Genomic DNA, 23,923 nt, shown 5'->3' with positions numbered 1-23,923 from the left:
CACTCACACAGCAGGTTGATAGCACTGCCCTGATCAGCAGAGTTTCCTGTACTCCAGCCCTCTTTCTATTTTTTTTTTCTGAAAAGAAAATCAAATTTAACAAGAAAGCTTTATAAGAATTGTTTTTAAAAACATCATCCCACCTTCCTAACATTAATTTCAATTTTTATATATCTCCTCCCACATGCATAAGAATTTTTACCTAGATACAATTATAACTAGGGACACATTGCTCTTTTATTTCCAGCAGAAGGTGGACAAGAAGCTTTGCTGTATGGCTGTAGGAAGGTGCCCAAACGCTTCTTCAATACTTCGTGCAATCTAGCTCCACACCACTATGTCTAACAGGTCACAAATATTTATCAATAACATATGGTCTAACCTTTAGGAGCTCACAACCTAGTGAGAGAGGAGACATCCTAATGTACTGCTCTTCTTCCAAATGGCCATTGCCAATCCCTTCACCTTTTCCTTCAGTCTGTCCAAAGCAGTAAGGACAGAAGAGACTGTCAATCAGCCAAGAGTCAGAGCCCTCTGAAAACCCCTGCAAACCCTTCCTTCCTGTCAATCAGGAGTTAATTCTAAGGACTTCAAGTTCTCCCCAACCCTGCCAGCTGTCAGAAGACATTTGCCTCCACCCTGTCTGCAAAGTAAATCCTTCCCCTTAGCCTAACTCTCCCTTTTCCACATTCTGGTCTCTCCCTGGGATGCCTCCCTGGCCCCTCCTCCTTTCTCATGGCACTTCTTGCTTTTCCCTCTACAGAGGGGCTTAGCCCACTGTAGTTTAAGGTTGGAAGCTAGCAGGCTATTAGTATCCTGTGTAAAGTATCCTTTAATGACTAGATAGGTTATCTTGCACCCTTCAGCATCAGTCATCTGCTGCTCTGCTTCTAGAGTTCCTGCCACTCTCCACTCTTCTCCTGGCTACCACATCTTCCTTCAATGTAGTACAGAAGTTAAACTCAACTACCTACAAGAGTCAGGCAGGACAGCTGGTGTTCTTTTGACTTTGTCTGCATATTAAGTATATGGGAACATTCTCTACTTTTACAAAGAAATATGCTCTACCTTGTTCCACCTTGAAACATATGGCCCTTAGTCAACCTTTCACTTTTACAATTTTTGCCAGAGATAGGGTTACATTAGGATGGGACTCATTTTCCTCCTAATTCTAACCTAAGAAAAATAACAGGGAAAGAGTGTGGTTAAACTGCCAATAGACAATGTCAGTAAGTGGTGGGGCGTCTTCTGAATAAATAGGAAATATATGTGCTCTTAGAAGGCTACTCTCCAGTCACTGTTCGCCAAGTGGAACATAAGCCCAGTGTGGCCAGTTCTTCTGACTTTTGAGGAGATAGAAATTCAGATATTTTTGTGGAAAATCGCATTTTTTAGATGTTGACGGCTAACTCAAAAGAATTAAAAATGCTAGAAAGGCTAAAGCAAACAAGTCTGCAGTCGACAAGAGGATTGCCAGTGTGCAGTCTCTGGAACACACATTTATTTTATCACAGTTGCTTAATTTATTGTACAACAGACAGTTTTATAATTATGCCTTTTCTAGAGATCTGTAATCTGTTTCTGTGTTCATTCTCCATATTTGTGGTATATCTGTGTTTTCCAGCCTATCTCCACAACATTATTAATAGTGCCTTAAGTTCAAATTACCCTCCTTTTCCTCTTGTTCTCTTTCTCCCCTACAAAAGGAGTTAAAACATAGCACTTTTAAAACCAAAGTTTGGAGTCAAATTAGTTTACAGATTAAAGTATAGTAGCTTCACAGAGTTTTCCAGAGTGGCTAAGAAATTTTTCCAGTAATCTTACTACAAGTCCTTGTTTAGAGGAGAAATGAGAAAGTATGATTAGCATGCCCACACACAAAAACATCACTATGATGAAAACAAATCATAGTATGTGAGTCACTTCTCTTAACACTGCCCTGTGCCTTTTTTAAGCCTGAGGAGCCCCACCCAGAGAATTTTTCATACTTCTGGACTCTAACAATCTGGGACCCTCCCCTCCCCCCAACCCTCCATCAGCATTTACGTTTTTATCGTAACTGTATGTACATCATCTGCTTTCCCTGTATGAGCAGAGACTGTATCTCTTCTCTGTATCACCAGGTCTGGTACAGTACCTAGCAAACAGTTGGCAAAGCAAGGGTTATTGCATAACCTACTATCATCATCCAAATAATAGCTACCATTTCCAGAGCACTTACTATGTAAACTAAAATAGTTGTGGAAACAGATGCAGCTGGTAACTGGTTGTTATGGCCTCGAAGTTGGAAGCTCATCCCCAAAAAGGAACACTCCAGGCACAATGGCGGCAGTAACTACTTATAGTTTACCTATATTACCCTGGAGGCTTTCCCAGACCAGACCACCCAATCGAAGCAGCACCTCAGTTACCCTCTAGCACATAATCTTATTTTCTCTGAATATGATTTACTACTGTCTAATATATTCTTGGTTAAATATGTATCCCTCACTATAATGAAAGCTCCAAGAGAACAGTCATCTTGGCTACCTTGTGTTTGGCACATAGAAAGTAAATAAATGAATCTAAACTTCCCACTTCCTTGGGTGGCAGAGTTGACGTGCACACAATAGATCACAATAAGTATGTTTTAAAATTTATATTTAAACTTCAGGATAATTGTGTTGAATATCTTATGGTTCATAATGAACTCTGGGAGTGGAATAAAAATAAAAGTTTGGTCACATTCCCCCAAGCACTTACTGATATGGGTGCTGGAATTTTTGCTGCAACAAGAAAGCCACTTCCTCTGACGCAAGGTGCCCCACATGCTTGGGTCTTGCCACATCCTCTGATACAGAAATCAGGATGGCTAGGCTGGCTGGGGCGCTCAGGATGCCAGACGCTCACACTAACAGAGCGGGGAGTGCAGGGGTCGCCAGAACCCTCTGCCAGGAGTCGGCCGTGAGTGGGTGTGCAGGAGGGTAGCAGCGGTTTCGTGCGTCTCCTCAGGGCGGCTGTCCGCCTTGGGGCTCCCATTCCTACTGCGTTCCGCTTCCTTTACTTCCAAAGCCCAGAACGCACCCCCAAGCCTCCAAAGAGCGACGTCACTGAGCCCCCTGTCACATGAGGAGAGCATGATAGTGTCCACAGGCTCCCGGCAGGGCAGAGGCCTGGCGGGGTGCCGGACCCGGCCCAGGACTGTCCTCCCCTAGCCCAGCCCCAGGCTCCCGCCGGTTCCGGACTCTCGCTCCCGCCCACGCCAGCCGCGGCCCCACCCACAGCCTGGCCCCGCCCCTTGTCCCTCCCATCGCTCCCGCAGCGACTCCGTCTATCTAGGCTTTGCTTTGGTCCCGCCCACCCCGCCCCCTCCCGTCCCGCCCCTGGAAGCCCCATTTATTCCGCTCCCCAGCACACACGCCAGAACCAGCCAGGTGGTGGTTGTAGCCGTTGTGCCTAGTCCTCCTTCCGTGTCACCGCTGCCGCCATGCCCGGAGGGCTCCTTCTCGGGGACGAGGCTCCCAACTTCGAGGCCAATACTACCATCGGCCGCATCCGTTTCCACGACTATCTGGGAGACTCGTAAGTGGCCACCTCTTCACCCTATCCTGACCTCGGGTTACGCCCGGACTCAGAGGTGCCTTCCCTTGTTTCTTCCTTCCGTCCTCCTCACCGCTCAGCCCCCTGCTCGCCGCCCGCCTCCTCCCCGCACCGGTTCCTGCACGTGCCTCTCGTCGTGTGGCCCCTGCCCCGCGGCGGCCGAGCGCTGCTGGCTGGCAGCAACCCTCCGGCCCGCCCTCCGCCGGCCATTGGATCCTCTCTCGCCTTCCGTCCCCCGCGTGGCTGGGCCGGCTCCGGGGTGAGGAAGGGGGAGGGGAACAAAATTGGGATCGCGCAGGTCCCGGGTTCGGGAGGCCGGTGCTGAGGAGAGCTCGTTGTCTGTTTGCCTCTGTTTGGTAAACTGTGCAAGTAGTATGGTCCAGCCGAGGGCCGGAGGGAGCAGGGGCGGGCAGCATCGGCGGTCAATTCCCCGGTACTCGTGCCCAGGGTCGCACCTCCTCCCTCCCTCCCTCCGTTCTGGAATTTGCTCCCTGGGGAAGGTTGGTGTCCAAGGCCAGAGTCAGAGGACACTGCTACTGGCTGAAGGTTCAGGAAGGGCCCAGCGTGTTATGTGAGGGTTCTACTTGCTGCAGTGGTATTTGCAGGCTTCTCAGCACAAAAACAATTTGAAACCACCAGGTGCCAGATAGTGGCTGACTTTGTCCAGAACCTCCCCCAGCTGCTAGAATGTGATTTGATAACAGCTTTGGGAGGAACCCAGAACACTGTGTGTGTGTCCTTCATTCCAGAACTTGCAACACCTTGAGGGAAGGACTTTCTGAGGTTGTTCAGTTGCAGTGGCCATGGATAGCCAAGCACCTGGACACCCGTACCTCCCCCTTTGAGACCCTTTTGTTTCACTGCAGAGTGCCTCTCACTGCCCCCTCCCCCTCTGCCTTGCTTCCAGCCGCAGGTAGACTTGCCAAATTGGTGATCCATGATCTAGCCTGGCAATCATACCTTTATGACTAGGAGTATATTGGCGTTACTGTGGTTTTACAGCTCCTGAATCAACAAACTTTAAGTGGATTAGATTTAATGTGAAACATTTCACTAGTGTCTAGGGAAACTAGACACTAATGTGTCTAGTTATATTATGGTTCTGGAGTTCCAGTGGCCCCACTACACTGTGGTCTGAGGTGTTAGAATTCCTTCTTGCTTTGTATCCCTTTTATATACAGTGTCCAGGTACATATATTACAGACAGAGGGTGCAGTTTATGAGATTAATCAATGATTGGACAGGCCTGTGCAGAGCACCTGGGAGAGATTCTTATACCATAGGCCTAACCAACCCCTTACAGTCCCTTAAATCCATTTTCCAGCTACTGATTAAGGGAAGAGCTAAGTTTTTTGCAAGAGAGGACTAGGCTAGAGAAAGGATGAGAAATGGAACATTCAGCCAATAAAAGCAGGGAAAGACTTCAGAAATACAGACTATGTCCAGTTTCATACTTGGAATTTAGGTATTAGTATTTCTCCAAAACTCCATGGGATTTTCAGATAATGTTCCTTCCCATTCCTACCTACAGCCCTCACCCTCATAAAACAGAATTTTCCCAGAACTCTTAGGTTGTAAATAAATATTAATATAAAGCATATTTACTGTAGCAATAGTTATAAATGATGTCACTATTTAAGCTAACCCTATTTGTTTGGGATTTTTTTGTTGTCATTTATTGTCCTCGATCTATCTTAATTTGATTAAAAGTGGTATCTTCTCAGGGAGCCATAAGTAGGAAGATGAGAAAACTATCTGCATCTATAAACAAAAATATACAAGTCTGCCTTGGGTCAGGCATGGGATAGTACTATTTCCTGCCCTCCCCCGAAAATAAGTTTGAGCCCTTTATATCATTGTAATACATGGATTTTTGCCTAATATAATTTTTCCAAACTCCATTCTTAATGTGATTTCAATTCATACTATCAATTTTTGATCCAGGTGTGTTTTGGAGAAAATTAAAATAATTTCAAACGTTACAGATTCTACCCTTCCCCTGACAACTGGAAACAACTAAGGAGTTTGGGTGCTGCATTTAGTGTTTAGTGTTTATTGAGCCCAGTCACTGTTTCTGTATGTGTGTGGTATAAGCAGCTTCTTCACAGTACATCTTCACCAAACAAAACATGGGTTTTCTGGGGGTTAGTGAGTGGGGACCCCTCCCTTAAATGAAGAAACCTTTTGTCTTTTGAAAATGAGGAAAAAGGAAAGGGGATAATGTAATTGTATTCCTCTGAAGAGCAGCAGTAGGGAGACTTAGAGGGGAGGCAGGCCATAGTAAGACATTCCCAGAGTTTATCCTGTTCCTAGCCATGTGGCAAACTAGAGTTTTGGCTTCTGGGAGAGGGGAGGATGTGAAGTGGCCTCAAACGAGTTCCTTAACATGATTCAGCAATAGTCTCTTGACTCACGATGGAAAGAGAATGCCTGATTTTTCTAATTAATCACCTCTTTAACAATACAGGAAGAAGTGCCCTGCTCATTTTTTCTCAAGTTCTGGAGACTTTCCTTAAGTCTCATCTGACCCTTAAACAGATCCTTTACCACAGACTCTAAGGCCTAAATTTTACTCATAGCTAGCTTATTTCAAAACATATGTATGTCTTATTGCCCTTTATCAAAAGTAAACATACCACACCCCTCCACAATCTTAAAAATATTACCTCTCTTCCCAGTCTTGCCATAGGGCCATCCATCCTTTTTGTAAGAAGGTCTTTTCCTTTTCTGAAACCTTGGGAGTTGAGTGGCAGATGTAGCTGGGAATTAGGTACCTTGTCTCTGCTTTCTTCTTTGTGCTTCAGGAAACTTGGCAAACTTTAGGGAGGTCAGCTTGGCATCTAGGCTAGAGTTAGTCATCTACTAGTTTAGGATCCTGCTTTAATGTTGTTAAGTCAACAGGAGTGTGGAAACTGCGTGTTAGGTTTTCCTTTTCAGTTGAAAGAGTAGTTTCCGTTGACCAGGAGAAGGAAACAGTACTCCAAAGTTCTTGGTGACTTTTAGCTTGAAATGGCTTAAAACTTACACCAGTTTAACCTTAGGCAATGATGATTTAGATATTAGTATTTCCCTAAGAATCTGTAGTTGTAGAAATCGACATTGGAGGCTATCATTTTCTACCCACTTGGTCTAATGCAAAAAGAAGAATAAACTGCAAATGAAGAGATAGGTAAAACTCTTAAAATGCTGTTGTTTGGTCAGGGTACAAATATTGGGTGTCCTGTTTAGCAGGTTAGCTCAGTAAACTAGTTTTACAGAAGTTTTTATATCTGTTCACTTTCAAAGAACCAAGTGTCAGCTTTAATTTTACGGATAAATAGAGGATAGAAGCCTGTTTATTTCAGATTACATAATCTGTTTATTATTGTAGTCAGGCATTGGTCTAGATTCAGGGCATATTGGAACATCCATTATTGGAGGTGAATGTCAGCATATCTGTGCTTAGAAAAAAATGTAGGAAGGTTAAAAAGAAAAAAAAATTATTTCAATAAGTACTTGGTTTGAGTAGCACAGATTTTATTAGCTGAAAAGGACTCAAGGTGGCTCTAGAGTTATTAAAGGTGGCAACATCCTTACAGTCTTTTTAAATGTTTATCATGTTGAATTTCATATCTTTGATTGAATTGGGCTTTAAACATAGGCTTTTCTGGAGATAAGAAGATCAAAAAGCATTCCTCAACAGAAAAGTTTAAAAGTGATTGTCTTCATAAGCATTCATTTGAAAAAAGAAGTCATTTTTGATCTAGGATTTGTGATTTTTCATTGTACATGATGCTGGTGATAATCTCTTCATTCAGCTGTGACCTTTTCCTTCATTCAGATGGGGAATTCTCTTCTCCCACCCTCGGGACTTTACCCCAGTGTGTACCACAGAGCTTGGCAGAGCAGCAAAGCTGGCACCAGAATTTGCCAAGAGGAACGTTAAGATGATTGCCCTTTCAATAGACAGTGTTGAAGACCATCTTGCCTGGAGCAAGGTACAGTACCCATTGGCATATGCTTTGAGGTTACAGATTAAGCTATAAATTTTATAGAGTAGCTTGGTTTTTTGAGGTGAAGGTACAAGTAAGGCTCAGATTCAGACTTCACTGATGATTTGAAAATCTGACTTGGACTGCACAGTGACCTCCACCTTGCTAAATCCAGTGGTCAGTTCTCAGCCCCCTTCTTTCTTGGCTTCCAGGACACCACTTCTCTAGCTGTTCCTGCTCATGTGCGGCATGAGCTTCCTCATCTCCCAACCCCTAATACTGAATATATGCTGGAGTTGCCCTGGACTCACTTCTTGGACCTCTTCTCTTTTTATCTACATTCTTCACCTTGGTAAACTCATCCACATCTATATGCTATGATTCCCAAATTTCCATCTCTAGGCCAGACTCTTCTGGCTTCCAGATTGGTGAAACCACCGCCTACAGCATCTCCCCTGGGATGTCCTATCACCTCAAATCCAGCATGTCTAAAACGGGGCTCCTGTTCTTAATCCCAGGGTCTTACTCATCTCAGCTAATGGCATCTGCATTTTTGTAGTTGCTCAGGCCAAAAATCCAGGAGTCATCCTTAATTCCTCTGGTTTTTTCACTTCTGATTCATCAGCTAACTTGCCTGCTCTACCTTCAAAATACATCCAGAATCCTGTTTGGAAGACTCTTTCCCCAGGTATCTTTGTGGCTTGCCCTCATGTCTTTCAGGTCTCAACTCAAATGATACCCATTAAGGCCACCCTTGGCCTCCTTATCTAAAATTATAACTCCCCGCTGTCCTCCCCATCCTCCCCTGATTTGTCTCCTTAGCACCTGTCACCGTCTAAAATACTCTGCACATTGCTGATTTCGTTTGTTTGTTTCTCCCCACCAGAGTAGAGGCTCAGCAGGGCAGATTCCTGTTTCGTGCACTGCTGGAACAGTGCTCAGTACTCAGGACCTCCTAGGCAGGCAGGCAGTCTGTATTTGTCAAATGAATGAACTGAAGGACCTGTCTACTCCCAGCAAAAGGATTTACTTGGATAATAAATGTGGTGGTCTAGATTTAACTTGAGAACATTTTAATGACTTTGCTACAGTGTCTACTAAATAATGATAGGGAGCTTTCAAAGGATGCTTACTGTGCACTAGGCACTATGTCAGGCACTTCACATGCAACTGAATATATGATGTACTACTGACTTGTGAGCTGGCCACCTGGGGCTGCATCCCATGGCCACTTTATACCAGTTAATTCTAAGTGTCTGAGATTAGAAGAATCAAGTATAGGAGAAAAGGGAAGGCAAATGCTTTCTCCTTCTTGAGGTGGATTGTTTTCATTCCTTACACTTGGCTGTGAATGGTCACTGGCATTTCCACAGTATCTCACCGGCAGTTTCTCGTTAGTTTCTGGGAGCAGCCCTGTAGGGGAGGTATATGGTTCCTGCTCCCAGCTTTTCAGATGAGAATACTTTTTTCACCCAGGCAGTGGGAAGGACACACTAAAGATCTCCCTGCAAGAAAATGGTGGCAGTGGGATTTGAACCCCAAACCAATACTGTCTTTGATACTAGATGATAGAGAGTAGGAATTTGCTTGATTTTAGGATAAAGCCAAAGCATATTGTTCTTTGCTTTTCATGGGTATAATGTAACGCCTATCATGCAAATGGCAGGGTTGAGAATTACTGCAGAGCAATCATTGAAAGTACAGGTGGCTGAAGGAAGAGTTTATAGCCAGTTATATAATACCCTTTAAAGTATAGGAACACACCCAGGTTCATTTTCGCTGGTGAGCTTGTGCCTTAGAGTTTTCAGAATTGTGATTGCATTACATAGGAAATAAGTCCCACCTTTCAGAAGCAGTGTCCAAACTTTGACACACAACTGGTTACGTAGGAAACCTCAAGGTGCCTCTAGCATGAAACCATATTGATTGTTATTTTAGCTGTGGTGACCTGATAGGCCGCCAGTGACAGCAGAAGGGAAGTTAAGCTAATAAAATTAAGAAACATGTTAAAAATTGTTGTTATCCATTTCAAAGTTCATGAATGCCACTTTTATCCTATAGCATCTCTGTTGAGAAATCCACAAAGGTTCTATATCTGCTATGCCATCAACTCCTGTTTTACTTTCAAGGTTCCACATAATAAATAGACCTTATTCCAGTTTTAACGCCTCTTTTTCACTACTTCCTCTACCCAGATAAATTCCTCTTTCGCCAGTCAATAGTTTATGCTCAGACTTGCCTACATGTTTCATTAATATTGCTCCCCCTCCCTAGAATGCCTTCTTTTGCCCTGTGAAAATCTTATCCACCCTTCGAAGGCCCAGGTAAAAGTGATACGCCTTTCTTGAAGTCTCTCCTAACTCCAGCAGTCTTACAAATGGGGATGCTGGTGTACTTCAGCATTTGCCATTACATATTACCGTCTTGCGTTTGTTGCTACTTCTTACAGAAATCATCCAACTAAATCAGAAGTTCCTTTAAAGGCAGGAACCGTGTCTTCCTCATCTGTATCTCACACGTACTTACCATAATGCTTAGCCCACCTTAAGTGCAATGTCAATACCAGATCAAATAACGAAGCTAGATTTTTTTTTTTTCCCCAAAACTTCCCAGAATAGAAAAATGAACGAACTTTTTAACTAGGGGAGGAAGGGATAGAGAGTGGAAGCAAATACATTATTGTCCTTTAGTTCAGATTTGAAATGCTTTGTTTTTATGTGGATTTCACCCTAGTGTAAATTCACCTCTGCCTTTTCACCCATTTTTACCTTTGACTTGTCCTTGAAGTGAATATTCAACTCTCCATTCTTGTGTTTGCTTTAAGTTTTGTGTTTTCTTTTCATGTCTTAATATCTTTGTTACAGTAGCTTAATGTCTGAGTCAGGGTGCTTTTGAGGCAGGGGCCAGATCTATAAAATTATCTTTGCATGTGCTTTAATTTCTGGATGTGAACTCAATGTTACTGATGGTTTTTATAGTATTTGGGTACGCAGAGGTACCCTGGATTGAAGTCTAACTCTATATTATTCAACTTTTAAAGAGTTTAATGCTCAGAGCAGTAAACGCTTGCTGAATTTTAAGAGACTTGGGCATGAGAAGGCTCTAGGTTATAACCTAAGTACTACACCCTACCATTATTCCTGTCAATGAACAGTTGGGATGAGGAGTGTTCATTCATTCATTTTATTAAAATTGCTTAGAGAAATTATGATGATTATGGTCTTCTCTTCCCTGTCTTACAAGATGATGACTGTTAACTGATTGAATTCAGAGGATATGCCTGGTTTAGATTTCTCTTTTCTCTCTCCCCTGCATTTCAGGATATCAATGCTTACAATGGTGATGAGCCCACAGAAAAGTTACCTTTTCCCATCATTGATGATAAGAATCGGGACCTTGCCATCCAGTTGGGCATGCTGGACCCAGCAGAGAAGGACGAAAAGGGCATGCCTGTAACAGCTCGTGTGGTGAGTTGTGTACATCCATTACATAGTCATTGTGACTGACCAGGCTACGTATGTCCAAGTAAATGCTTGGACCAACTAAAGGAAATGGGGGACTATGTCCAATTAGGATATAAGTGTCCTGGTGGCACTCTCACTTTTTATCTAAATGCTGGTACAAAGTAAAATTTTTCAGCCTGACTTTTAATTAAGCTTAATTCACAGCTAACTCTCACAGTTATCCTAGGATGTCACCTAAAATTCAGAAATCTTCTTCTGTAGTCCTCCTGACAGCCCAGTCTTTAAGGCGGTGGGTCATAGCCTTCTTCGTGAGGCATCCCCGGTTTTGAATTCTTATTTGTTCTGTCCTTACCCACTAGAGAACAAACTTAGTCCCACATCTGCAAAAATATACAACAATTTGAGGACCGGGATCAACTCCCGTTAGTATTATTTTTATGATAATCTTCCGTAGTTAACATAGTACCTTCCTGAGGCCTTTCCTGGATTCAGTTCGCAAATCAGTTTTTCTTACTGAGACAGCCAGAGCCAAATATAATTTCCTTCAAGTTTAGAAATATAACATGGAGAAGAAAAATCACATCTACTCCAGCCACCCAGTTTGTTTGGTGTATCCTTCTAGATATTTGCAGATTTTTGTTGTTGTTTTGTTTTGTTATACCCTTGAACATTTTTAATGACTTAAGAGCCTTCTAAGAGGCTTTAGCACCAAAAACATTCAAAGAGTTCTTCCTGTTTATGCATCTGTGTGCTTTGCAGGTATTTATTTTTGGTCCTGATAAGAAGCTAAAACTGTCCATCCTCTACCCAGCTACCACTGGCAGGAACTTTGATGAGATTCTCCGAGTAATTATCTCTCTGCAGCTGACAGCAGAAAAGAGGGTTGCCACCCCAGTTGATTGGAAGGTAAAGATGTTAAAAGGGAAGATACCCAACTTGCCTGGAAGGCCTGTGGGGCCAGTCTCTCAGTGGCTACCTCCAGGGTCAGTGTTACGTGGGGCTCTTGTTTCTGGCATGCAGGTACACTGGGAGGGCTTTTCCTCCTGGCTGAGTTTAAGATTTGCTGAGAGGCCATTTTCAGGGTCTTTAACCCCTTTTATACAAACTCCCTGTATTTCTAACTTTTAGATTATTTGGACAAATTAATTGGTCAGAATGATTCCTTTTCCTAATAAAAGGATTTTTTAAAAAACCTTTAACTCTTCCCTGATGGCAAAATATTTATAGCAGAACTTAGACTGGCCACTTAAGTCATAGGTATAAACCTATGTGGTGTATTAATGTCTTGAAACATTTCATTTCTCTTAAGCTTCAGTCTTTTAAACCTATGTAGAATTCTCTGAAACCTGTTCATGAACTTTTAATCTCTAAGATTCCTGCCATATGTAGGACATGGATAATACCACAAGAGTGTCTTAACATTGCTACATTTTTTAAATATGCTAACCTGAACACCTGGTTTTGTTATTTTGTTTCTTCTGACAGGCAAACCATTTATATTCTGTATCCATTCTTTGATCATATGTTTATTGAGCCCAGATAGTAGACACTGGGATGCAGCAATGAACAATCAGTATAAAGTCCCTGCCCTCATAGAACTTAAATTCCAGTTGGTAGAGACAAGCAATAAACAAGTTTATAGTATATTAGGTAACGGTAAGTGCGACAGAGAGTAATCAAGCAGAGGTGGGGAGAAGGGGAGCACAGGTGGGAGGGTTGGTTTTATACTTGGCTGTGAAGAAAGGCCCTTCTCTGAAGGGACCTTTGGGAAGGACATGAAGAAAGTGAGAGACCAAGTCGCGCATATTTAGGAGGGAAGAGCACGGCAGGCTTGAAGGAACAGCTAAGAAGCTTTTCTAATAGTGAGCTTGGCATGTTCAAGGAATAGGAGAGCCACCGTGCTGGAAAAGCAGCAGCAGGAGGTGGGGGGAGAGGCCGGGGATGGGAGAGGAAGCCGGATTCAGTCACGCAGGGCAATGATAAGGACTTAGGTGGCAAGCCATTACTAGATTTAAAACAGGACTATTTCTTGTTAAGGTGGGGAAATACTTCCCTTCCGAAAAGTGTCAAAGGTCAACTTGCGAAAACAAAATTCCTCAGAGGGGATAGAGCAAAGGAGATTTGATTATTCTCATCAGCAACTGTAGCTACTTTCTAAAGTTAATTATTGCCTTTAGCCTTCACTGTAAGATTGAATTTCACCATTCACAATGTCTTTTCAATAGAATGGAGACAGCGTGATGGTCATTCCAACCATCCCTGAAGAGGAAGCCAAAAAACTTTTCCCTAAAGGAGTCTTCACCAAAGAGCTCCCATCTGGCAAGAAATACCTCCGTTACACCCCCCAGCCGTAGGCTCTCCACAGAGTTGGTGCTGGAGCTGCTCACTGAGCACCGTGAGCCAGAGGATGCCAGCTGCCCATCATGTTTTCCTGCAGCAGTACCATAAAAACATCCTGGTGTGATCACAGCCAAGGTCTTTAGGTTGCTATACTACTGGCTTATTAAATGAAAATGGCACTAAAAATTCCTTGGGATTCTTTGCTCTGTGCCTTTAGCAGCATTCTCTTCTGTTCATATATCTTAGCATTCTCTGCTGACTCTCTTTGAAATTTGAGGCTCATCTTGTTGGATCTCTGCAGGGTTTATGACCAACAAGGTGGTATCAGTTTATGGTTGAAAAAGCCTGCTTTGCTCCATCATAGAATGAGTATCAGGTGTTTTCAGCTGTTCTAATCAAATCCTCTCTTCTGTTACCCATTTTGGGAAGGAATAGAACTTGGGGTTCAACTTCCTCTGTATATACCTACGTATGTAACCTAAGAACTATTCCATGTTTTGGTCACAATGGGGGGCAAAACCTTTTCAATTCTGTAATTTTCCAGTAGATAACTGAAGGATGTGCAGCGGGGAGGAATCTTTAAGTATTTTGCTATCAAGAAAAATTTTCAATAAATTTCTATTGAAAGTGGGAAGCTACAGAAAAGGTTCCACTTGCCTGCCAGGGAGGTGTACCAGAGGCATGAGCAACACGACAGTGCCAGGTGCCTTTCAGAGTATTTCTGGATGTCAGTTGGCTCTACAATGAAGTGCACATGAAAGGGCACACCTTGGGAAGAGGGGAGAGGGTGACTGAAAATGTTTTATTATAGATTTATTCTTGCAGTGGGGGAGGGGAACTATTTTCTGAATTTTACTTCTTAGTGATCAGCAAGTAAATCCTTTGTTAAAACGTGATCAGAAAATTCTGTTGTCACATTTTCAAGTACTAGTTCAGACTCATGTCCTGAGGGCAAATGTTTCCTTGCTAGATTTGACACTGATGCTTTTCTCCGAAGACAGATACATAAAATTTCATATAATGCAAATGGAGGAGCGGCTGATGAAGGTGTGATGCCAGGGACTTCCCTGGTGGTCCAGTGGTTAAGACTCCACGCTTCCACTGCAGGGGGCATGGGTTTGATCCCGGGTCGGGGAACTAAGAGCTCATGTGCTGCCCAGTGTGGCCAAAAATAAAATAAAATAAAATGTGTTTCCTTTGCTTTGAAAAAAATAGAAAAGAAAATGTATTCCACCACATCTCTTGGCCTACTTTGCTCCTTCATGTTACTTGCCTGGGTCCTGTGGAATTTGTGACCCCCGCTACAAAGAACTCTCCTAACCTGATACCTTAATGGGATTCCTAGATTTAATAATATGAATCTTGAGGATAATGGGACATCTTTTGCTTTTCTGGAAAGAGTACTAAGTATTCTGAACTCTTAGTCTCTCAGACTTATTATGCTGTGCTAAATAAGTCCTAGGTTTAGAAGGAAGTATCCCATACCTGGTATAGTCTCTTGCATGTAGCCCTCTATACTTTCATTGAGTATAATAATGTAAAAGCTGATCCCTGGTGCCATGTTTTAGAGAAGTCAGTAAGCTTTTAGTTTCCTTGATTTCTCCACATGTAAAATTTGGGTGACACTAAGAAGGTTGAGAAGGAAGGTGAAAATTCCAAGTTAAATTATATCCTGGGGAATGCTGGTCTGAAAGAGACTTAAGAGGACTGGCATCTTACTGTCACCTCTTATCCAAGTCACTATATGTTTTGGCCTTAAAGAACTAAGACTGTCTGGTCCTCCTTAGCACACCTCTTCTGAACTAATCCCTGAATCCTCGCATTTTGTCACCTCCCTAACTGTGAGGTTCCGCACTGCTGTCTTCCCTTGGCTATTTGCCTTCTTCAGTCCTTGTCTCTCGGAGAGTCTCGCTTCAACTTTCTTTTATGGTGACAATTCAAAGTCTAAATCTCCAACATTAATTATTCAAACTTGAGGCTTATCTTTACTGGTCGATGGAACACTGGCCATTGAATTTATAAATTCAAAATCAAATTATCAGCTCTTCCCCCAATAAATCTGTTGCCCCTTTGATCACTCACTCAGGCACCCAAACTTTGGTGGGCTATATCTACTCGACCCACATAGATGCTGCCAGTGTGAAAACGCTGAAAAGCTCAAGGAAAAGGGAGGTCATGTACCCGCAAAATGATTTCTGGTTCTATCATGAAGTAGCCATGAAGCCATGAGACTGTGAAAGTATTCTTCGCCAAATATAAAATGTTACATAATGAATATGCATTGCCAGGGTAGAAGTGATCCTAAGTACACTTTTTAATGTACTATGGGGCTTGGAGAGGAGAGTTCCCCTTTCCAGGATTGTTGCTCTCAGTTTTCATAGGGAGAACAGATTTAATAAATCCAAAGGTTTATAAACTGTAAGTGAATTATACGGCCACTGTGGCTATGAGAGAAGCATAGGAATTTGAGAGGCAGTCCACCATATGCCTTCTCAGACAATCAGCAAATGCTCTGGCTAGAAGAGATAGTCATCAAAGATTAGCAAAGTGATCAACTTGAGGCTCCTGTGTGGTCTTGCCAGAAGTCTGATCTCCCCTCCAACCTCTACCCTAAGGGTAGGAATATGCATTAAGAAGCTCAGGAAAGGGTAAGGAGCCAGAATGGCTGTGTCTAAAGGGCCAAGTCAAGATGCCAATTGGATGCAGTGAACTGGCACAGTGATTTACTCCATTTGACCCCTCCACTTTGGGGCAAAGCAAATTGAGGAAGTACAGCTTTGATTCAAGCTTAAAGGGTGCATTAACTAGTTAAAAGGTCATTGCCACCTTCTTCCCAGTGATTGGTTCAGAAATGGGCATTGAGACACAAATAGAAGACCATCAGAGTTTCTACAATAATTCTTTCTCACACAAGAGCAACTGGGAGGCATTTTTCGCTCTCACACTGAATATGAACAACAAAACATTAAACTGCTGCTGGCAGCCAAGCCTACAGCCTGGGAGCAGGGATCCAGCCATAGAATGAGGCTGTAAAGGTCAACAGCCAAGTGGAGAGAAAGAAAAACATCTGATTCTTTATGATCTTCACTGAATCTGCCGACTGAACCTGTCCTATCTCTGGACTTCTATTACATAAAATAATAAATAACCTTAGTGTTTAAGCCTTTTTGAGTTGGGTTTTCTGGTACCTGAGGCCAAAAGCATCCTAACTGATATGCATGGAATGAAGTATCCTCTAGCTGTTTCAAATACATGGCAGTGTGCCTCGTAAGCAAGATTGTAGAGCAGACATCTGTTTTCTGCTACTTCTTTATCCCCTACCTTAGGCATCTCAAGCTTCAGTATGCATTAAATCACATGAGGAATGGGTTAAAATGTGCAGGACAGGGGCCTACCCCCACAGATGGATTCTACAGATGGCCAGAAGTTCTTCATCTGTAACAACCCTATAACAGGTATGGGATTGTGATGCAGAGTACAGCAGACACTGCAGTTCACCCAATATCCATTTCCCCTTATTTATGAAAAATACCCAGATTTATTAATGGTGGCAAGTTGAGGTGCCAGTTAAAATTCATCTAAAGATGACAGATCAGTGTGGTCATGTGATAGTGCTGGCCTGGGATGGGGTCCCTTCCTGACTAAAAGGCAAAGCCTAATAAAGAGAAAGCACCTTGCCTCACTGGAAAGCAAATGGGATGCCCAAGTTACAGATGTCATTTTGCCACCCTGAGGATAAAAGTTACAGGCCAAGGATGAAGGAGAAGGAGGCTACAAGGAGACTGGGTCTGTGATAACCTCCTTAAACAGCCAGGCAGTCCTGTGGGTCTGTAATGTGCAGCCACACCTGACATTTGTTGACACACAGGTGCTCCGAAGGCCACTCAGAAATACTGCCCTATTCTAGGTATCCAGAAGGCTTGTAAAAGGCTTGACTTTTTCTCTTGTGTTTCCTTCTATTCTTACTTCTATTATGGTTTTCCCTGGAGTAGAGAATCATTATTATTTTTTTGTAACTTTTTATTTTATACTGGAGTATAGTTGATTCTTTTAAAATCTTGTTGAAATGAAAAGGAATAATAGATTCTAAATAATAAACAGATCATAAAATTCTATTTTATTTGACTTTTTAAAATGAAATGAAAAGTGGTATCAAACAGTACTATGCAATGTAAGATTGTTAACTTCTAAACTGTGCTTTCAATAACTAAAGTTATGGAACCTATTCTGTTTTTCAATATTTAGTAAATTGGGGATGGGGGAAATAATTTTACTCTGAAAAACATTAGGGAGGCACTAATTGTAGCAATATCACAAATCAAAATTATAGGTCCTATGCTTTAGATAGTAGTATGTTAATTGTACAGTGCTTTTGATAACTCCTGCTGTATTATAACTTGCTCTCAGCTCGATGCAGGATTTCATTTGCTAGGCCATAAGCTTTAGGATATCTTATATTATCCTGAGGAATTTTGAACATCTTAAGTATAATGCAACTCCTTAAAATTAGAGCTTTTGCAGCAGTCCCTCAATTGCTTGTAAAAGAAATGCAGCAGTAAATTGTTTTAGCAACTTCTAAGTAAACTCCTTGCCAGACAACCTTTCGGTACTTGAGTCAGGATATTAGCAGCTCGGTCTTTAACCTGACTCCACATATCACATAAGTGCCATTAATGTCCTTTTCTAAAATGGGATCCAGTTTCCAGCTATAAAAGAAAGTCAAAAGTAAAATATTTGACTATGAGCATTTCAGAAAAAAACAAGTGCAATCAGAAAACTTACTGAAAAGGTCCCATTATCTGGAACACTCCCTTTAAAACATCTTACATATTAAGGACTTTGAGTGAGTACATGTGCATCTCTGTACCATCAAATATCATCTTGTGAAGAGAGATACATTAATTCAATTAGAGTAGTGTATCAGAGGCGCACTTAAAGAGCAATGTTAGGAGAGCTGAATTCCAGTTAACTTTGTGACTGAGTGCAAGGGAAGCTGGAAACTTTTTTCCTAAATTGGAATGAGCATTTTTTTTTAATAATGGGGCCTGGAAAAGACAGTGGCAAGTGAGGAGCCAAATCACTAGACTCCCAGTGAGATTCCCCATTTGTGAAATAGGGTCCCTTTAAAAAAGGAGAGGATGACCGAGGAAGATGGCCTAAAAAGATTTAAATTGCTTTGTTTAAAGGAACAAGGAACTGTCAGTTTGGTCAAGGCCGCTGTCGTTCCCCCAACAAACACACTGCAAACCACCGTGATTGTCATCAATAATAGTGGCAGGACCAGAATTTCTATTAGGAGGGTCTTAGGGTGGCTATCTGGTTGGGGATGTGATGGGCCAAGGGACTTCTCGTGAAGCTGCCTTTACACAGCACATCATTTTTCCTTAGAAGACGTGTATTTGGAGTGACTTGGCAACTGGGGGAGGAAGGGTGCTGAAGGCCCCTGAAGCCCATTCTTGGCACCGTTCCTGCTACCTGGCCCACTTCTGCATTTGTCTATCGCCTATTGCTCTGTCAGACCTGTCTTCTCCTCCACCCCACTCAGCAGTGGGCTCTGGCCCAAGGGAACTCTGTCGGGGCCCCTCACAGAGACCTCTCCCCCGCCTTGCAGGCTACCCTTCTCCCCACCAGATTTGCCTCGACCAGCCCTCTCCCTCTCCAACGCTAGGCCTGGCTTCCAGCACTTCTGAAACTTTTCTAAATTAGCTCTGATTGCTGAGGAAACAAGGAAATAATGTCAGGGCAACGCGTAAGTGACTCTCCATAATAAAATGTTTTGAGGTCTCTTGTTTCATCTTAAATTCATGCAAATTTGTCATCCTACTCCATAGTGTGTTTGTTTCAAGACAAAATATTTTAAGTAACCTAACAGCAAAATGAGTTAACTTCTCCCTTTGAAAGACTGTCAAATAAAATTGATACCCTAGGAAGATGCCCGTGATCTACCTGTGCGCCACACACACCCCCATCAGAGAGACCCACACATCCATGGGAATGAGCACTCCAAAGAGAGAATCATCCATATTTACATACTAATGTCTAACTGTGTGTATGGTGAATGGCCCTCCCCATCCTTAATCCCAGATAGCCCTACTTTTGAACTAAATATCGGGGGGGAGGGAGTTAGGAGGGGGGAAATTGGGAGAGGGGGGCTAGGGCAAAATTACAGTTTTCAAAAATATTCTATAATTTTAATTGTTAAGTAATTCAGGTGAACTTTAATCCCAATTTTCCCATATTAACGAGCTGCCATTTTTCTCACCACCTACATGTTGCTACTTGACTTTACAATTTATTTTCGCTGTGTAGTTTAATATTCACAGTAAGAAAAATCTAATCAAAGTGTCGTTTATTACCTCATTTTTTCTCTTCCAGTGATAGTCTCTCTTGGTCATTCCAAGACCGGTGTTGACTGAGCCAATCCAAATAAATGCATGAAACAGAAAAACTAAATTAGGAATTTAAGAGTATAGGTAGCAAGAGGATATTTTGAAATTTCAACTTACTTCCTCCCTGTAAGTGTTGCCTTTCTCTTCTCCCCTTTCAAATAGGCTTTTTACTTTTTTCCCTTAAGGATACTTGTTACTAGGCTCCCAAAAGTCCAATACAAAGGCTGGCAAACCCAAATGAGAAGAGGCAGGTCACACAAACAAAATGGTTTGGACATAACACAAGAGGGAGTGGACTGAGGCAAATCGTAGAGCATCTGCTTCCCCTGTAGGAGCCAGAGATGCTCAGCTCTGATTGTTGCCTCACATAGATATGAGGACTGAGGGTTGGCAGACTTTCTGAATTTTTTTTTCAAGAGAAGCTCAAAATCTGGATGTTTTAAAATGTGAAATTTCTGGATGTTTACATATTTGACAATTTAAAAATTTTAAAAGAACACATGTATGTGGGCCAAATCCAGTGTACTGGCTGGATCAAGTCCACGGGCCTACCATTTGTGACTTTCCTCCCAAACACATCAGGGAATGCAGAGTGATATATATTTCCCTCACTCTAAAATAGCCCTCAGGGTGCCCCAAGGGGGCTGACATTAGACCCTGAGCTCCCAGCCTTGCCATACACTCCTGTGCCCCAAGAGTGCTGGGGAAGTAGCAGAGTGGCAGACCTAAAGACACTGTGAAGGCTGGGGTGAGGGTCATCTCAGTGCTAGCCAACTTGGACAGGAGACCCAGGAGCAGAGGGAGCTCCCAATATCATGGTGCTGCATATGACCCCAGAACAGGGCATGCAAAGTGAGCTGTAAGAATGTCTGAGGTTGAATTTGCTTCTAGGGGAGAAGTGAAATTACTTCTTGAATATCTCTCCTCCTGACAAGGGCAGAGGCCTTGTTCGCTCACTCACCAACTAGTGCTTTGCACAGTGCCCAGCATACTGTGGGGTTGCATTTTATAAGAATTATGCAAATGAGGAACACTGAGATGTAAACTATTGATAAAATGTGCCCTTTATGCACACAATTTGAAATCATGTAACCGCCTCCCCCACAAATTAACAATTCATTAAGAATGACTGAGCTAGCAGGTTACATGAATCGTAAGCACTGGGATGGTGCTAATTAGAGAAGCAAATCAAGGTTGACCGTGTTTTCAAGCTGGGGTAGCTGGGAAAATGGTGACACTAGGCTTGGTAAGGCAGGATGCTGAGCACTGAGTGAAAGATCTTGAATGTATTTTCCCTACAGCAAGGCCTTCCTATCTAGTCTTTATAGTATGCTTAGCACCATGATATAAGCAATTGGGTACTAATATGCATTTAGTGACAATAATTATTTAGTGACTATCAAAGTGCACCTCAAAGCAAGTCACCTGAATTGTGGCTATGACCGTGGCTTTCAATGAACATGGGTCAGATTCTATACTCCCTTTGGTCGTTGAGAGAAAACCGGCTCCCACACCTGGGCCTGCTGTGTGAGTTGATCCCCTCCCCATTCCTGCTCTGCCCCCAACAGCACTACGGGGCTCCAGCCTACAGGATCAGAGTACAAGGTAGAAGCTGCTGTTCTCCCACAAGGTTGTGGAGGGAAAGGCACGAGAGAGAGTTAAGAGCCACCTGGATTTCAGTGTCTGGAAGTCTCTGATATGTGACCTCCCAGAAGCAATGTGGCAGCCAGGGAGGGCCCAAGAATGGAGATGGATGATAAACCCACACAACGCCCTCAAACCATTTTCTTAGAATAAAATGAATCTTGCATGTAACAAAATTCCTTCTCAGTGGTTTTCTTACCACTAAAGGGCTACCCCTTACCCATGACCTTGGCATTATTATTATTTTTGGCAGGCGCAGGTGCTTGGATAACCAGCAGCTTGCTTAAATCTGAAGTTCCCTGCACCTAAAGGAGAAAAGTCAAAATGAGTCAAAAGAGCATTCTTTGATGTCTAAGATGGCTGCTTCCTAACCTTTCCAAAGAATATAAGAAATAAGCCAAAACCTAGAACCTGGCCTCCAACCTAAGCTCTATCTTTTTCATTTCAAATCCTCTTTAACCTTGTTTCAAAAAGTCTTGGACCAGGAGGTTATCTTTTGGATATTTATAAACATCAGAAAGGAAATTTCTACACCTTACTTGGAACGAATTTGGAAAATGGAATCCCCAGCATCCACTGAGTTACTTTTATTCTGACACTGACATTCAAGGGCTCAGGCCCCAGCCTTCCCAGATAGGAAAAAGAGCTCTCTTCCTCAAGCTTCTGCCCCATGTGCCACAGAATCTGCCCTCCCAGAATGCAAGGAGCATACATAAGTAACAATTATAACTATCATTTCTAGATATTATCACGTATTATCTCATTTAATCCCCACAAGAACCTTATGAGACGACTGCTGCTATTATCCTCATCTTACTAAGAGGAAACTGAGGGTCAGAAGGCACCTTTCCTCCGCTCACACACCTAGTGGGCACAGGTGTCAGGTTTTAAATCCAAGTATGCCTGACTCCAAACTCTGGTGTCTTAACAAACTAAACTGTGGGATTGCTCCCACTGTCCACCCCCGCTTGTTTCAAAGCTAAATTTTCATTTTCTGTTTAAAAAAACATTTAAATTACCTTCACCTCTGAATTGTTGAGGGGCTGACAAAATAAGAACGTTAGTTAGGAAAGTGGTAAATGCACTTTTTAGGAGGTTTACCAACTTTTCCAGGACATAAAATTTCATTAAATTAGTGAATCTTCCCAGCCTGAACAAGCAGAAAGGGTTTCTCCCAAACTTGTTACCAGATTAAAGAGATGTCAGCTCTTCTTGTGGCCTCTTGGTCCTCCTCATTCTTGGGCTCTGTCCTCACATCACTCCTGTGGTCTGACGGCAGATGGCTTGGCCTAGTAGGGACCTGGCTTCTACTCTTCCCATCCCGTTTTGTCCTAGGTGTTCACACTTCCCCTTTCCTTACAGAGGCGTGGAATGATGAGGGCCAGGGCCCTCTATCAAGTTGTGCCCCTAGCCCCTAATGTGTCAGCAAAGTGACATGGCCCCAGTGCATCTCCCTTCTTACTAGCCAGTGCAGATAACTTCCAGAGCCATGCTAGCAAGCAGTGTCATTGCCTTGGCGTGAACTAAGAAAAATGTACCCCGTCCTTCCTCCGTGGACGCACAGCCTATGCCAGGGCAAACAGCTTGGCAAGCAGAGAGCAGGCAGATTCCTGCCCCCCTTGTCCCTCAGTGACACTCTTGTGCAGGGCACAACTTGTACAACAGTACACAGAAGCCCTGGGTACATTTTAACTGTTTTGTTAAGGGCAGGGGAGAACTGTAGGGTCTTTCTAGGTTAAATTTCTCTTTAAGGTGGTTGGTTGAGTTTTAAAGTCACTTATGGGGCACCATGAAAAGCAAATGACTCTTTAGAAATGATCCTCCTTACCTGTTCACAGGTTTTAGGTAAAATGCAAGGTGCAAGATATGGTACCTCTGTCTTAGTATCAATAACACTGCCGTATACAAGAATAACGAATTTCATGTTCACATTGTCAATAGTCATTTCATTATAGCTTGATAAAGTCTCCACATACGCATGATTGAGGGCCACGCACTTCTGAAACTTTAAGTCCTAAAATAAAATGTGATTTTGTCCTATAAATCATACAAAATGACACATGGTATCAAGAAGAAAGCATATTCCACATGAAAAGATGCTCGACATCATTAATCATCAAGGAAATGGAAACCAGCCCACACTTATCAGAATGGCCATCATCAAAAAGACAACAAATAAGTGTTGGCAAGGATGTGGAGAAAAGGGAACCTTCGTGCACTGTTGCTGGGATTGTAAACTGGTGCAGCCACTATGGGAAATAGTAGGAGGTTCCTCAAAAAATTAATAAAACTACCATATGATCCAGCAATCCCACTTCTGGGTATTTACCCAAAGAAAATAAAAACAGGGCCTCCCTGGTGGCGCAGTGGTTAAGAGTCCGCCTGCCGATGCAGGGGATACGGGTTCGTGCCCCGGTCTGGGAGGATCCCATATGCCACGGAGCGGCTGGGCCCGTGAGCCATGGCCGCTGGGCCTGCGCATCCGGAGCCTGTGCTCCGCAACGGGAGAGGCCACAACAGTGAGAGGCCCACATAC

At 42.9% G+C, this 23,923-nt stretch overlaps 2 protein-coding genes across 2 annotated transcripts in view; one reads left to right on the top strand and one right to left on the bottom strand.

Annotated features, from left to right (window-relative positions):
• Positions 1 to 3,360: 3,360 nt before the first annotated feature.
• On the top strand, positions 3,361 to 14,592 carry PRDX6 (peroxiredoxin 6). Its single transcript, XM_060091247.1, has 5 exons — positions 3,361 to 3,561; positions 7,400 to 7,556; positions 10,871 to 11,017; positions 11,774 to 11,920; positions 13,240 to 14,592. Exons 1-5 carry the CDS (start codon positions 3,467 to 3,469, stop codon positions 13,366 to 13,368), a joined length of 675 nt encoding a protein of 224 aa, XP_059947230.1. The 5' UTR covers positions 3,361 to 3,466; the 3' UTR covers positions 13,369 to 14,592.
• A 4,265-nt stretch (positions 14,593 to 18,857) lies between these two features.
• SLC9C2 (solute carrier family 9 member C2 (putative)) overlaps positions 18,858 to 23,923 on the bottom strand; it is a 95,185-nt gene continuing 90,119 nt past the window's right edge. The window contains exons 24-26 of the mRNA XM_060078601.1: positions 23,216 to 23,401; positions 21,608 to 21,692; positions 18,858 to 19,069 (exon numbers count right to left, since the gene is read on the bottom strand). Of these exons, the coding sequence (XP_059934584.1) occupies positions 18,858 to 19,069; positions 21,608 to 21,692; positions 23,216 to 23,401 (483 nt within the window). The remainder of the gene's footprint in view (positions 19,070 to 21,607; positions 21,693 to 23,215; positions 23,402 to 23,923) is intronic.

This window comes from Mesoplodon densirostris, chromosome 2, assembly GCF_025265405.1.
Source record: "Mesoplodon densirostris isolate mMesDen1 chromosome 2, mMesDen1 primary haplotype, whole genome shotgun sequence".
Taxonomy (NCBI): domain Eukaryota; kingdom Metazoa; phylum Chordata; class Mammalia; order Artiodactyla; family Ziphiidae; genus Mesoplodon; species Mesoplodon densirostris.
Note: the sequence above shows the minus strand (reverse complement) of the source record. Positions and strands in the feature narration are given on the sequence as shown.

Excerpts from the sequence above, each read along its gene's own strand:
- PRDX6 (XM_060091247.1), top strand. The coding sequence starts at position 3,467 with ATGCCCGGAGGGCTCCTTCTCGGGGACGAGGCTCCCAACTTCGAGGCC. Across the intron at positions 3,562-7,399 it reads CACGACTATCTGGGAGACTC|ATGGGGAATTCTCTTCTCCC; the intron begins GTAAGTGGCCAC and ends TCCTTCATTCAG. Across the intron at positions 11,018-11,773 it reads TGCCTGTAACAGCTCGTGTG|GTATTTATTTTTGGTCCTGA; the intron begins GTGAGTTGTGTA and ends TGTGCTTTGCAG.